This window comes from Scyliorhinus canicula, chromosome 5, assembly GCF_902713615.1.
Source record: "Scyliorhinus canicula chromosome 5, sScyCan1.1, whole genome shotgun sequence".
NCBI lineage: Eukaryota > Metazoa > Chordata > Chondrichthyes > Carcharhiniformes > Scyliorhinidae > Scyliorhinus > Scyliorhinus canicula.
This window is the reverse complement of record NC_052150.1, coordinates 123,969,087-123,984,353: the sequence shown is the minus strand read 5'-3', so window position 1 is coordinate 123,984,353 and position 15,267 is coordinate 123,969,087. Positions and strand designations below refer to the sequence as shown.

At 45.5% G+C, this 15,267-nt stretch overlaps 1 protein-coding gene across 1 annotated transcript in view; it reads left to right on the top strand.

Annotated features, from left to right (window-relative positions):
• Positions 1–15,267, top strand: part of gabbr2 (gamma-aminobutyric acid (GABA) B receptor, 2) — a 1,146,382-nt gene that overhangs the window by 955,862 nt on the left and 175,253 nt on the right. The window contains exon 9 of the mRNA XM_038797583.1: positions 126–206. Coding sequence (XP_038653511.1) covers positions 126–206 — 81 coding nt within the window. The remainder of the gene's footprint in view (positions 1–125; positions 207–15,267) is intronic.

Below are 15,267 nucleotides of genomic sequence, written 5' to 3'. Positions count from 1 at the left end.
ATTATTGAACAAGTGTAGAGAAATAGTGTGAATTCTTGTTGTAAAGAAAATATAACACTCACAATGACAATTGTTTTGTGTAATGCAGGAATCATATAATTGGAATGTTCTCTCTTTCTTTGCAGATAAAGTAGAAATTAAAGTTGGAGAATACAATGCCATAGCTGACTCCCTGGAATTAATTAACAACACTCTTCGATTTCAAGGTAGGATGAACAGAATGTTCATATCTGATATTTTTGTTGAGACTGAGGTGACAGCCTGCAATTTTTGGATTCCCCCAGATGTTGCAGAGTTAAAACTCTAGTATCCATAATCAATGCAAAAATAGAAACATAGAAAATAGGAGGAGTATGTCAGGAAAATTGCAGGATGGCCCTGAAACGGGATTTGCTTGGGCCCCAAACAGGGCATAATGTTCCTAGGCTCTCCCTATAGACGTAATCTGGTTCATGCCCAATGAGGGCGTGAACCAGATTAGCATATTAAAAATCAAATTTAAATATTCAGGATCGACTTTGAGCCAACTTCTCTTGACTCTTTAAATTCTCCCATCCGCCAGCGCAATGTGAATCCAGTGTGAATCGTTACTAGTCTCTACAAACTGGTTCTGGACTTCCCCGCCATTGGGAACATCCTTCCTGCACCTACCCAGTCTGGCCCTGTCAGAAATTTCTATGAGATTCCCCCTCATTCTTCTAAACTCCAGCGAATATAATTCTAAATGATTCACTTTTCCCTCTTACATCAGTCCTGCTAACCCAGAATTCAGTCTGGTAAATCTTTTGCTGCACTCACTCCATAGCAACAACATCCTTCCTCAGATAAGGAGATCAAAATCACACAATATTCCAAGTGTTGCCTCTCAAAGGATGTGTAAAATTGCAGCAAGCCATCCCTGCTCCTGTACTGTAATCTTCTCACCATGAAAGCCAACTTTCTTTCGCACCTGCTACACCTACATGCTTACTTTCAGTGACTGGTTTATAAGGACACCCAGGTCTTGTTGCACATTCCCCTCTCTCAATCTATACCTGTACAGCTAATAATTTGCTTTCCTGTTTTTGCTACCAAAGTGGACTACTATGGGTAGCAGGTGGCATAGTGGTTAGCACTGTTGCTTCACAGCACCAGGGATCCTGGTTGAGTTCCAACCTCAGGTGAGAATGGAGTTTGCACTTCTCCCCGTTTTTCATTATTTTTAAATATTTTTTTAAAATTTTGAGTACCCAATTATTATTTTTTTCCAATTAAGGGGCAATTTAGCATGACTAATCCACCTAACCTGCACATCTTTGGGTTGTGGGGGTGAAACCCACACAGACACGGGGAGAATGTGCAAACTCCACACAGACAGTGACCCAGGGCCGGGATTCGAACCCGGGTCCTCAGTGCTAACCACTGTGCCACCGTGCCGCCAAGGCTTTCTCCCCATGTTTGCACGGGTTTCCTCCGAGTGTTCTGATTTCCTCACAAAGTCCAAAGCTGTGCAGGTTAGGTGGATTAGTAATGTTAAATTGCCCGTGAGTGTCCCAAAGTTTAGATGGGATTACTAGTTTACAGGAATAGGATAGGGGCGTGGGCCTAGGTTAGGGTGCTCTCTCGGAGGGTTGGTGCAGACTAGATGGGTCGAATGACCTCTTTCTGCACTGTAGGGATTCTATGATAAACTCTCATTTATCCACATTATACTGCATCTGCCTTGCAATTGACCATTCACTCAACTTGTCCAAATCACACTGACCCTTCTCTGCATCCTCCTCACAGCTCACCTTCCCACCAAGCTTTGTGGCATCTGCAAATTTGGAGGTCATTAACATATATTGTGAACAGCTGGGGTCCAAGCACAGACTAGTCACTGCCTGCCACTTGGAAAATGATCTGTTTATATCTACTCCTGTGCCAACCAGTTTTCTATGCATCTCAATACACTACCCCCAGTCCCGTAGACTTTAGTTCTACATGCTAATCTCTTATGTGGGACCTTGTCATAAGCCTTCTCAAAGTCCAAATAAAGCAATAAAGCTGTTTATGTGTTGTAGGAGCTGCATGCATCCAGGCAGATGGGATATATTTCATCACACTCCTGGCTGTGGCTGGTCCAGTTAAGTTTCTGGCTAATGGTTATCCCCACAATGTTAATTGTGGGGGATGCAAGTGCCAAATGGAAGTGGTTAAACTCTCTCTTTCTGGACACAGCTTTGGTCTGGCACTTGTGTGGTGTGTCTGTTACTTACCACTTATCATCCCAAACCTGGATTTTGTGCTTGACTTGTTGCATGTGGGCACATACTGCTAATTGTGCTCCTACAGAGATCAGAGAATATTAGTGTGTGGGTACAGCAAGCAATGAGGAACGCAAATGGTCTGTTAGACTTTATTGCATGGATATTGGAGTACAGGAAGAAAGGCACCTTGCTAAAATTGTAACGGAATTTGGTGAGACCGCATCTGGAATATTATCTCCATTTGGAAGGATATACTTGCATTGGAGGTGGTACAGTGAAGGTTCACTAAATTGGTTCCTGCGATGAGGGGGTTGTCCTATGATGAGAGGTGGATTAAATTGGGCCTGTGTTCTCTGGAGATTGGAAGGAAAGAGGGAATCTCATTGAAGCCTACAATATTCCGAAGGTGCTTAATAGGGTGGATGGTGAGAGATTGTTTCCGCTGGTCAGGGAATCTAAAGCGCAGAGACAAAGTTTCAGTATAAAGAACTGTTCAGTATCTAATCCAGGCCACCAGGAATAGCTGCTCACTATCTCCATCATTCTCACAATTCTGTAATTGGTTCAAAACTCATCTTCTTAATGGTAGTGGAATGATTACTCCCATTCCCCAAAGAAGACATCCTGCTTGTGTGGAGAACTCAAATCTTCGAGTGAAATACAGCTTCAAGTCAGGCTTTATTGCTGAGGTCTTACCTTGAAGCACCAGATCACTTTGGGTGTACTTCTTCACTTGTCCTGAGATGACAGCAGGTTTGTCTATCTGTACGAAGTAGAAGATGCTTCCACTCAAACTATTTGTTGCTGAACTAGTTGGTAAGGTTAGTCGGGAAAGCCCATCTGAGTTATTATGAAGCCTATACTGATGATACTTGATACTATACAGATGTGCTGACAACAGCAATGCCAATCTCTGCATTTTACTCACTGCTAGTGATGGCATCTCTGTATGTGATCCAAAAATAATATGAATTTCCTCCCATACAGGAATTGATAGAATCTTTTTAACCAAAAGATAATTCCTGAGGCTTCTTTCTAAATCTGTGCATAATTGCTTTTGGCTTTACTCAATGTTCTGGACGCAAAGGCCTCTTCTCTTCATCTGAAGGCATGATATGGGATACCACCACCTAACATCATAGGATGATATGTCACATGTTAACTGTAGGAGTAGGCTTTGATGAAAATGTGTCAGGACTTCTGACTTGAGCAGCACCTCCTTGGCTTGCACAAACAGTTTCTCACATTGATCCAGCCACTTCCGTTCTTATTTTGAAACAGTAGATTACGGAAGGGTTTCAAAATGGTCAGCAAACTGGGGATAAGCGTTACGTCATAATTTAGTAAATTTAAGGATCAAAGTTGATTAACATTCTGAGTTGCGGGTGTGTCGGTAATAGCTTTGACCTTTGAAGGAGTTTTATGAAGTCCAAGATTACATGAAGATTACATGTTCCAAATATTTAATTGAAGATTGGGAAAATTCAGATTTGTCCTTTTGGACACTTAATCCATAATCCTCTAATCTTCGTAGTGTGGCATCCAGGTTGTGATGTTGTTCTTAACCAGTAATCAGAACGTTGTCTCGGTAACACTGGACTTTGCTTAACGTGTTTAAGATTTGATCCATTGCTGTTTGGAACAATGCCGACCTGAAATGATACCAAATGGTAATCTTCTAGACTGAAATAACCCTTTCATATGTCATAATCGTCAGGAACCGTTGCGACTCCTCATTCATTTGCAGGTATGCTTGGCTTAGGTCGATCATGCTAAAGTGTCAGCCTCCAGCCAACCCTGCGGACAAGTCATCAATAAGGGCTTATTGTTACACACGAAGTATAGGATCAATAGTTATATTGAAGTCACCACACATCCATACGGTTCTGTCTTTTTTTATATGTAAGGAGCCTGATGAACAAAGAACAAAGAAAATTACAGCACAGGAAGAGGCCCTTCAGCCCTCCAAGCCTGCGCCGATCCAGATCCTTTATCTAAACCTGTCGTCTATTTTCCAAGGATCTACTTCCCTCTGTTACCCGCTCGTTCATATATCTGTCTAGATGCATCTTAAATGATGCTATCATGCCCGCCTCTACCACCTCCACTGGCAAAGCGTTCCAGGCACCCACCACCCTCCACGTAAAAAACTTCCGACGCACATCTCCCTTAAACTTTACCCCTTTCACCTTGAAATTGTGACCCCTTGTAATTGACACCCCCACTCTTGGAAAAAGCTTGTTGCTATCAACCCTGTCCATACCTCTCATAATTTTGTACACCTCAATCAGGTCCCCCCTCACCTCCGTCTTTCCAACGAAAACAATCCTAATCTACTCAACCTTTCTTCATAGCTAGCACCCTCCATACCAGGCAACATCCTGGTGAACCTCCTCTGCACCCTCTCTAAAGCATCCACATCCTTCTGGTAATGTGGCGACCAGAACTGCACGCAGTATTCCAAATGTGGCCTAACCAAAGTCCTATACAACTGTAACATGACCTGCCGACTCTTGTGCTCAATACCCTGTCCAATGAAGGCAAGTATGCTGTATGCCTTCTTGACCACTCTATCGACCTGCGTTGCCACCTTCACGGTACAATGGACCTGAACTCCCAGATCTTCTGTACATCAATTTTCCCCAGGACTCTTCCATTGACCATATAGTCCGCTCTTGAATTAGATCTTCCAAAATGCATCACCTCGCATTTGCCTGGATTGAACTCCATCTGCCATTTCTCTGCCCAACACTCCAATCTATCTATATTTTGCTGTATTCTCTGACAGTCCTCCTCGCTATCTGCAACTCCACCAATCTTAGTATCATCTGCAACTTGCTAATCAGACCACCTATACCTTCGTCCTGATCATTTATGTATATCACAAACAACAGTGGTCCGAGCACGGATCCCTGTGGAACACCACTAGTCATCCTTCTCCATTTTGCGACACTCCCTTCCACCACTACTCTCTGTCTCCTGTTGCCCAGCCAGTTCTTTATCCATCTAGCTAGCACACCCTGAACCCCATACGATTTCACTTTTTTCATCAACCTGCCACGGGAAAATTTATCAAACGCTTTTTTTTTTAATTGAGGGCACAAATTAAAACATGGGGATATGATGTCATTGCTGTCACTTGGGCATGATGAGAGAGGGGCACAATTGGTAGTTCAACATTGCAGGATACAGGATCTTCAGGCGAGATAGGGAAGAAGGTAAAAGAGGAGGGGGTGTTGCAATTTTGATCAGGGAATCAATTACAGTAGTAAGGAGGGACCACACCTTAGAAGGCTCTTCAACTGAAGCCATAGGAGTAGAACTTAAAAAAACAAAAATGGAGGATTTCCAGTGATAGGGATGTGCTGAGCGGAAGCACGAAAGGTGGCTCTCCTCCTATAACTCAAATTTAGGCTCCTTTAGTCAAAAGAGCCTGCCAGAACCGGGGAAAAAATTCCTTCACCTTCTCCAATCAAAATACAAAGAGAGATGCTGTACAATAGCAGCTCCAGAGGCCGAAAACAGGCAAAAAGCAGAAGAAGCCAGGAGAAGCAAGTGAATGGGATGGCGAACCCATGTGGCAAAGAAACTCCAGCCATACCCGAAAGAGAGGGACCAACAAGTCGCGCATAAAGCTCCCCCTCGCCAGAGGGTGGATGGAAGAAGTTCCTCACCAGGGAGCTAAGAGAGCTCAAAGAGGACATCAAGGTTGACATAAAGGCAGCAGTCAAGATAGCGATTGCGGAAGCACTGGCCACCATGCAGGTGGCCCTGGACAAGGCAGAGAGGCAACCAGAGGCCATGGGGAACACCATAAAAGAGCTGGAAAAGGCCTCAGCAGACTAGTGACAGGGGAGGTTCCTCAATGGACTGGACATGCCAGTCATGGGGGAAGTATAGGAATTGGGGGCAGGAAGCACCATTAGAACAGGGAGAAATCATGGAGAGTATTAACTTCATGTAGACAGGGAAAGCGCCAGGACCAGATGGTTTCCCAGCCGACTTCTACAAAATATTTGCGGCAGCATTGGCCACGCACTTGCTGGTGATGTTCGCAGACTCGCTAGCAAGGAGTACTCTGCCTCCAATGCTAACACAAGCTTCAATCTCGCTGAGACATAAGAAAGACAAAGACTCGACCGAATGCGGGACCTACAGACCCATCCCACTGCTCATTGTAGACTCAAAAATACTGGCCAAGATACTGGTTGGATGACTGTAGAACTATATACCAGAGGTGGGCGCAGAGGACCAGATGGACTTTGTTTCGGCTTGGAGCAAGGTTTACCGCATGCGTGAAACTTCTGACTTAATTTTCAGTACTGGAGCTGGGCAAGTGGTTGAAGTATCAGTCGGGGAGCATTTTGTAGACAGTGATCATTATTCCATTAGATTCAAAATTATCACAGAAAAGGACAACAAAGTTCTAACTGGGAGAAGGCCGATTTTAATCATATCTGATAGGATTTGTCCAGAATAGACTGTGAGCGGACACTTTTAGGTAAATCTCTGACAGATCTGTAGGACTCATTCAAGAAGGAAATAGCAACAGTATAGGGCCAGCATGTTTCAATCAAGAAAAAGTGAGGGACAACAAATCCAGTGAACCCTGGATATCGAGAGATATACAGCTTTGGCTAAGGATAAAAAGTGAGGCTTAGGGCAGATATCAGGGGCTCAAAATAGCAGAAGCCTGAGAGGAGTATAGATTGTGCAAGCAGGTACTTAAAAAGGAAATGAGGCGAGCAAAAAGGGGACATGAAAGGATACTGGCAGATAAAATAAAGGAAAATCCTAAATTGTTTTGCATGTGCGTTAAGGGTACAAGGATAACTAGGGAAAGAGTAGGGCTCAAAAAGGACCACGGTGATAACTTGTATGTGGAGCCGGAGGATGTAGCTAGGCTTATAAATGAGTATTTTGTGTCAGCATTCACTCGTGAGAGGGACAGTGTGGGTATAGAAATCGGGGAGGACTGTAATAAAATTAAAGAGATTAACATAGATAGAGAGGAGTTTGGAGTGGCCTGGCAGGCATAAAAGTAGACATCTCCAGGGCCAGATGAAATGTATCCCTGGCTGCTGAGTGAGGCAAGGAAAGTAATAGCAGGGGTGCTTGCAGTAATTTTCAATTCCTCTCCAGCCACGGGAGAGTGCCGGAGAAGCGAGGATAGCCAATGTGGTACCATTATTCAAGAAGGGAGGAAGGGATAAACCAGGAAACTACAAGCCAGTCAGTCTTACCTCAGTGGTGGGGAAACTATTGGAAGCCATTCTGAGAGGCAGAATTAATCTGCATTTGGAGAGGCAGGGATCAGTCAAGAACAGTCAGCATGATTTTGTTAAGGGGAGGTCATGTCTGACCAACTTGATAGAATTTTTTCAAAGAGGTGACCAGGTGTGTAGATGAGGGAAATGCATTGACGTAGTCTACTTGGACATCAGCAAGGTTTTTGATAATATCCCACACGGGAGACTGATAGCGAAGGTAAGAGCCCATGGGATCCAAGGAAATTTGGAAAACTTGATCCAAAATTGGATGAATGGCTGGAAGCCTGTGTCCAATGGGGTCCCGCAGGGATCAATGTTGGGGCCCCTGCTGTTTGTGGTTTATGTAAACGATTTAGATATGAATGTCGGAGGGTTAATCAGTAAGTTTGCGGATGATGCAGAAATTGGTGGGGTGGTAAATAGTGAGGAGGATAGCCTTTGATTTCAGGAGGATATAGATGGGCTGATCAGTGGCAAATGGAATTCAGTCCAGATATGTGTGAGGTGATGCTTTTGGGCAGGACAAACAAGGCAAGGGATAACATGAGAAATGGCAGGACCTTGGGAAGCACCTAAGATAAGAGGGATTTTAATGTGCATGTACACCCATCTATCACGAAAGAGCAAGTGTTGGGCAAGCTAATGGAGCTCAGGATAGATAAGTCTCCTGGCCCTGATGGAATGCATCCCAGTGTACTGAAAGAGATGGCTGGAGTAATAGCAGATGCACTGGCGGTAATGTTCCAAAATTCGCTGAACACTGGGGCAGTCCCAGAGGATTGGAAAACAGCAAATGTGACGCCACTGTTTAAAAAGGGAAGTAGACAAAAGATGGGGAATTATAGACCGGTTACCTTAACCTCTGTCGTGGGGAAGATGCTTGAGTCTATTATCAAGAAAGAGATAGGAGGGCACCTCGATAGAAATTGTCCCATTGAACGGACGCAGCATGGATTCATGAAGGGCAGGTCATGCTTGATGAATCTCTTCGAATTCTATGAAGACATTTCGAACAAGGTAGACAAAGGGGACCCAGTGGATGTGGTGTACCTAGATTTCCAAAAGGCCTTTGACAAGGTACCGCACAAGAGGCTGCTGCGTAAGATAAGGGTGCATGGTGTTAAGGGTAGAGTACTGGCATGGATAGAGGATTGGGAATAAATGAGTGCTATTCTGGCTGGCAATCAGTGACGAGTGGTGTGCCTCAGGGATCGGTGTTGGGACCACAATTATTTACAATTTATATAGACGATTTGGAGTTGGGAACTACGTGTAAGGTATCCAAGTTTGCAGATGACACGAAGGTGTGTGGCAGAGCAAAGTGTACTGAGGACTGTAAAAGCTTACAGAGGAACATTGACACATTGAGTGAGTGGGCAAAGGTCTGGCAGATGGAGTATAATGTCAATAAGTGTGAAGTTGTGCATTTTGGTAGGAGTAACGGAGTAATGGAACGGATTATTACTTAAATGGTAAAAACCTGCAGCATGCTGCTATGCAGAGGGACCTGGGTGTACTTGTGCATGAGTCACAGAAGGTTGGTCTGCAGGTGCAACAAGTAATTAGGAAGGCAAATGGAATTAAGTCCTTCGTTGCAAAGGGGATTGAGTTTAAAAGTAGAGAGGTAATGTTGCAGTTGTACTAGGTGCTGGTGAGGCCACACCTGGAGTACTGTGTGCAGTTTTGGTCTCCACACTTGAGAAAGGATGTTTCTAGCACTAGAGGGGGTGCAGAGGAGGTTCACTAGGCTGATTCCGGAGTTGAGGGGGTTATCGTATGAGGAGAGGCTGAGTAGATTGGGATTATATTCACTGGATTTCAGAAGGTTGAGGGGGGATCTAATAGAAACATATAACATTTTAAAGGGAATGGATAAGATAGAAGTAGAAAGGATGTCTCCACTGGTAGGTGAAAGTAGGACAAGAGGAATTCTCCCTTAAGATTAGGGGGGGGGGCAGATTTAGGACTGAATCAAGGAGGAACTTCTTCACCCAGAGGGTGGTTAAAGTATGGAATTCCCTACCGAAAGGAGTAGTAGACGCTACTTCATTGAATATATTTAAAGATAGGGTAGATGTTTTTTGAAAAATAAAGGAATTACGGGATATGGCGAGAATGTGGGTAAGTGGTTCTGAGACCACAAAAAGATCAGCCATGATCTTATAGAATGGCGGAGCAGGCTTGAAGGGCCGGACGGTCTACTTCTGCTCCTAGTTCTTATGTTCTTTGATCTTCAACTTCACTGAGATACCTATCATACTTCCCAGCTCACCATTGAAAACAACAGCGTGTTTCTTCAGGATTTTGCTGAAGCCTGATTCTGAATTGGTCATTAGGTTTACTTTGGCCCAATTTAGTTGGATCTTGTTATGGACCAGGGTTTAGAGAACCCCAAAGTGCATCATGGAGTTCACCTGACCCACAACTTTTAATAGATTGTGGCATGGGGAGCACACGGCCCACTCTACAGGAATGGTACAGCAGAAATGGAAAAGTATTTTTTAAAGCAAAACAATGTTTATTCTATGAACTCAAGTTAACCTTTTTAAAACATACAGGGAACATCTTAGCAACCATTAATTCAAATACAACTCCCAAAGATTACAACACTAAGTAATCCTTTAAGCTTTCCTTTTAACATCCATAAGACTTAAAAACATAACCTTTAACAGAAGCACATCAGGTTAAAGTCACTACTGAGAGCAATTATTAGTTTTAAATCACCAAAGGATCGATTTACAGTTTTTAGATTAGAGAGAGAGAGACTAATACCCCTTCTGGTTGTGACTGCAGCTTTCCAGCTCTGAAAACAAAACTAAAAGGCATCCTGCAGTAAAGAGCCTAAAACAAAAGTAAAAAGCTGACAAGAGTTCAGTTCCAACCCACACTCTGACATCACTGATAAACACCTATTTCTTAAAGATACATTTCTTAAACACCCATTTCTTAAACACCCATTTCTTACAGGTACTCTCACAGGTCAATCTTTTCCAACCAAGTTCTACCCATGACTCCCGGATAATATCCTTTGAGTATGTGCAAGGACAAATCTGCCGTCTGTCCATTTAATTGTCCTACTACATCAATATGGTCCTTCGACGCCATCCAGTGTAAGTTTCCAGCACAATTTTCAAGGGACTCAGATTACTATGTCAGAACTTTTCTTTGTAGATAATCTCTTGAGCCAGAGAGACTGCTGTCCCAGTGTCCACCTCCATCTTTACTGTCTGTCCATCTAGCAGTGGAATGGTCCAGTATCTATTTGCAGCACCAGCATTGGCTAACACATTCAATGGCAACTCATCCTCAAACAATGAATCATGTCTCTTCTCTTGGCCTTGTTATACTACATGGACACTTTTTCCTTTGCTCTGTTTGCTAGTCACTTTATTTGGCTCTTGCTTTTTGCTACTTTTGCCTGAAGCGTGTTTCTTTTTCCAACATGCACACACAATATTACCCTTTCTTCCACAGTTTCTGCACATGGTATCCTTGCACCAATAATCTACTGCTAAGTGTCCAGTCTTCGCTCCTCTATGGCAAAAATTAGTCTTGGGTGGGATTCTCCCAAAATCGGCAGGGCGGCCCGTACCGGCACCAAGAGTATCATAAACCAGTCCAGCCTCGGGCCGCCGGAAGTTGTGGAATCCTCCGCACTTCTGGATCCTCGGCTGGTCTCTTCGTCGCCATTGTTGCGAGCTGGCTGGGGTTGGCTGAGTAAGTACAGCTTAAGTGCTGCTTGACCTTGTTAGCAGGGGTCTGGCGATCCCAGTGAATCAGCTGGCGAGCCTTCATTTGTGGCGAGAAGCCCATGACGCATCGTTAAGTGGACCAATTAACATTGAATAGCTAGCCTGCCTGGGCCACGTGCTGGGAAGCTCGCAGCAATTCCCGCTTGCTACAACACTCAGAAACCTTTCCAGAGAATTGCGCCCCTTGTGTTTGAACACAAATGCTGCGCTTCTTTGGCTCCATTAATACAACAATGTCCATTGCTTTCAGATTGCTTACAGTTGACAGCTGCTTTTGAAATGCTTCGCTCCTCAAACCACAGACCAATCTATCCCATTTGGATAGTTTAATACATCCCTGAACTGGGAGTGCTCTGCCAGTCTTTTCAGTGTAGCCACTAAGTGTGCAATCGATTCCCCCTCATGATTGCACTTATGAAATCCAAACCTTTGTGAATGACTAAAAGTTTCGGTGAATAGTCGCCCTGCAAAATTTCCACTATTTCTTTGTCTGTCTTTGTTCCTCGCTATGCCAGCCACACCAGACTCCTGAGGTGATTAAATGTGTCCCCCACCCCCCCCCACATTATGCTCAGGAATGTGGGAACTTTTATTTCCTCCACTTTCTTGTTAGCTTGTACAAAATAGTAAAACCATTCCGTATATGAACTCCATCCCTCTGTATTCTCACCAAATGGCCCCACAACAGCAAAAACACCCACCATTTTCTCAATGGAAGGACCGGCATGTGCATAGTGTGCCACATATTTTCAGCACTACCTTGCAATTTCTCTCTTAAAACAAGGCACAACCCGAGCTTTAGCCTGTTTTCCTTGTTTAAACCCCCCCCCCCCCCCCCAATCCTAGACTTGTTGCTGCGGAGTAATTGTTACTCCCAGCTACCAAGTTCCTTCCGAGTTCGTTCCAGATTGGAACTCGTGGAGAACTTCTCTTCAAAGTTCTTTTCATTGAATTTCTCGACAAAATTTTTTTTTTTCTCCAGGTGGCTGTAAACATTGTTCTACTTGCTTGTAGTCAGTTTTTTTGTGTACTGGTGTTTGTCAGATGGAGTCTAGAAGGCCACAGACATCCAAGAAACTAACGAGCTTTATTCAGGGGATGTGTTTTGTACAGGCTGAAGACCTCATCTACATAGTTACCCACCCAAACAGTCAACGGCATCACCTCCAATGGTGTCATTGCATGCATTACCTGAAAGTGCCCTGTTCAGCTTCAATGCTGCTGGTAAAAAATCGTTTCTCACCCTTTTGGCTACGATGAGTGTGAGGTCAGATGTAATGCCTGGATCTGGTCGATCTCTCTTGTGGGGACCATGAATTGGATTCAATTTGAATTGGTTTTTGGAGCAGGAAAGAAGCTGGATTAGGGTTTTGCCCCTGTCCACACTCTTCGCTCTGGCTTTATAATTCTGATAAAGTAATACAAACATTTTTTTAAAATATGTAAAAATCACAACAAATACACAACAGCTTCACTAGGTTGGCCATTGCATTTGATTCTGATCCTGGCAACTTCTCCTGCACTCCTCATTGAGCCAGTGTTTTTTTTTTAGCATATCTGCACACGCTATTTTCCCTCTGGGGAATAGTTAGGAAGTGGTGGAAGTATTTTCAAGCTGAGTATCAGCCCGTTGAGTCCTGTTCTGAAAACTCCTTCCGTGACCAACAAGTCCTGGTTTTGGATTTGAGCCGGAGCTCCTAGTCCAGAGGGAGGCATGCTGCCAGTTTGCCACAAGTACTCCTGGGAACAGAGTTGGTATCCTGTCTTGATTGTAATGGTAGAGGGAGAGATATGCTGGGCTATGAAGTTACATGTTTTGCCACAATAAAATTCTGCTGCTGCTAATGCCTGCAATACCCCATAAATGTCCACTTGTGACTTCCGGTGATGACGTTGGGCTGAGCAGTCACACGTCAGGTGGCTCCCGCAGATCCTGAAAACATGCACTTTTTAACAATACTCGCCAAAAGTCCCATTGATTTTTTCCCAAAAATTAATAAGACGAAGGCGAGCGAAGGAGAAAGAAAAATGACGGGCAAAAGCCAGTCCAGGGGCCGCAAGGAGACCAGGGGCAGAATTCTCCGACCCCCCGCAGGGTCAGGGAATCGCCCGGGGCCGGCATAAATCCCGCCCCCGCCATGGCCGGAATTCTCCGCCACCCGGGAATCGGCGGAGGTGGGAATCGCGCCCTGCCGATCGGTGGGCCCCCGTGCTGATTGGCGGGCTCCCCGCGGCGATTCTCCAGCCCGCGATGGGCCGAAGTCCCGCCGCTGTCAGGCCTCTCCCACCGACGTGGTTTAAACCACCTCTGTGCTGGCGGGAGGAGGTGGCGCGAACGGGCCCCGGGGGGAGGGGGGCGCGGGGCGATCGGACCCCGGGGAGGTGCCCCTACGGTGGCCTAGCCCGCGATCGGGGCCCGCCGATCAGCGGGCGGGCCTGTGCCGTGGGGGCATTCTTTTTCTTCCGCCGCCGCCACAGCCTCCACCATGGCGGAGGCGGAAGAGAACCCCTCCACCGCGCATGCACCGGTGGTGACGTCAGCAGCCGCTGATGCTCCGGCGCATGCGCGGACTCACACCGGCCAACGAAGGTCTTTCAGCCAGCCCTGACGCCAGCTGGCATGGCGCCAAAGGCCTTTGGCGCCAGTCGGCGGAGCGGGAGACACTCCGGCGCGGGCCTAGCACCTAAAGGTGCGGAGAATTCCGCACCTATGGGGAGGCCTGACGCCGGAGTGGTTGGTGCCACTCCGCTACACCGGGACCCCCCACCCAGCCGGGTAGGCGAGAATTCCGCCCCAGGAGTGAAAGGGGTCTGAAGTAGAGGCAGTCAGACAAGCCGATCAGCACACGAGACAGCGGAGGGGAAGTCTCGCCAGAACAAAAAGAGCAGTAAAGCCAAGTACAAAACCCTCCATCACTGGGAGGGAACTGGATGGCAGAATCCCTCTCAGCAGCACTGAAAAAGCACTAGCAGGAAATTAAAACAGACATGCAGGCTGTGGTGAAAGATGCCTTTTCTGTTTTTATTTATGTTCGAAACCCTGGTGCAAGTACAGATTGCTCTGAGCGTGGCTGAAAAGAAACTGAAGGCACAAGAAGCCACCATCAAGGACCTTGAAAGAGCCGCAACCAACCAAAGTGATCGGATTGTGACACTGGAGAAAGAGGTGGCGAGACTGGTTGCAATGCAGGGTAATCTGAGGGGAAAGGTTGAGGACCAGGAAAATTGGTCAAGGAGGCAGAACCTGGGGATCGTGGGCCTACCAGAAGGAACCGAATGCAACGACCCCACGGATTACGTGGCCCAAATGCTGGGCAACCTGTGTGGGAAGGGAGACCTTCCCTAACCCACCAGAAATAGACAGGTCTCACCGGTCGCTGCGTCAAAATCCCAAGGACAGGGAACAATCGAAGGCCAAGATAGCCAAACTGCACCGGTACCAGGATCGGGAAAGAATCTTCCGCTGGACCAGGCAGTCCAAGAACTGTAGTTGGGAAGGACACAGACTCTGAATTTATCAGGACATTAGGGCTGACCTGGCCAAGCACAAGGCAGAATTCAACAGGGTGAAGGAGGTTGAGATAAGTGAACAAAAATGGGGGAGGGGGGGGAGATCACAGGGGAAGACAATGGCAGCAACAGCCACAGCAGGGCGAGAGAAAGCAAGGAAAAACAGTAAGGAGAAACAAGCAATGGCCGTTGCCAAGGCAACTGCACCGAAAAATGTAAATAGCATTATATAAACCACCCTAGTTTGAAAATAGAAGAGAGCAGAGGAAAGACCCTGTCTTGTTACATATTTCCCAAATCCTTTGTGTTTTGCTTTGCTATGTATATACCTGTATTTATATCTTGTACAAAACCCAATAAAAAATATTTTTTTAAAAATGAATGTCCAGTTGCGAGCTGCTAGATCTGTGTGACTCTACCCAATTTAACATAGTGGTAGTGCCACACAATTGCAGATTCAGATGTCCACAGATATCCTGAAAGATATTCTGTATGTGTAACTAGAGA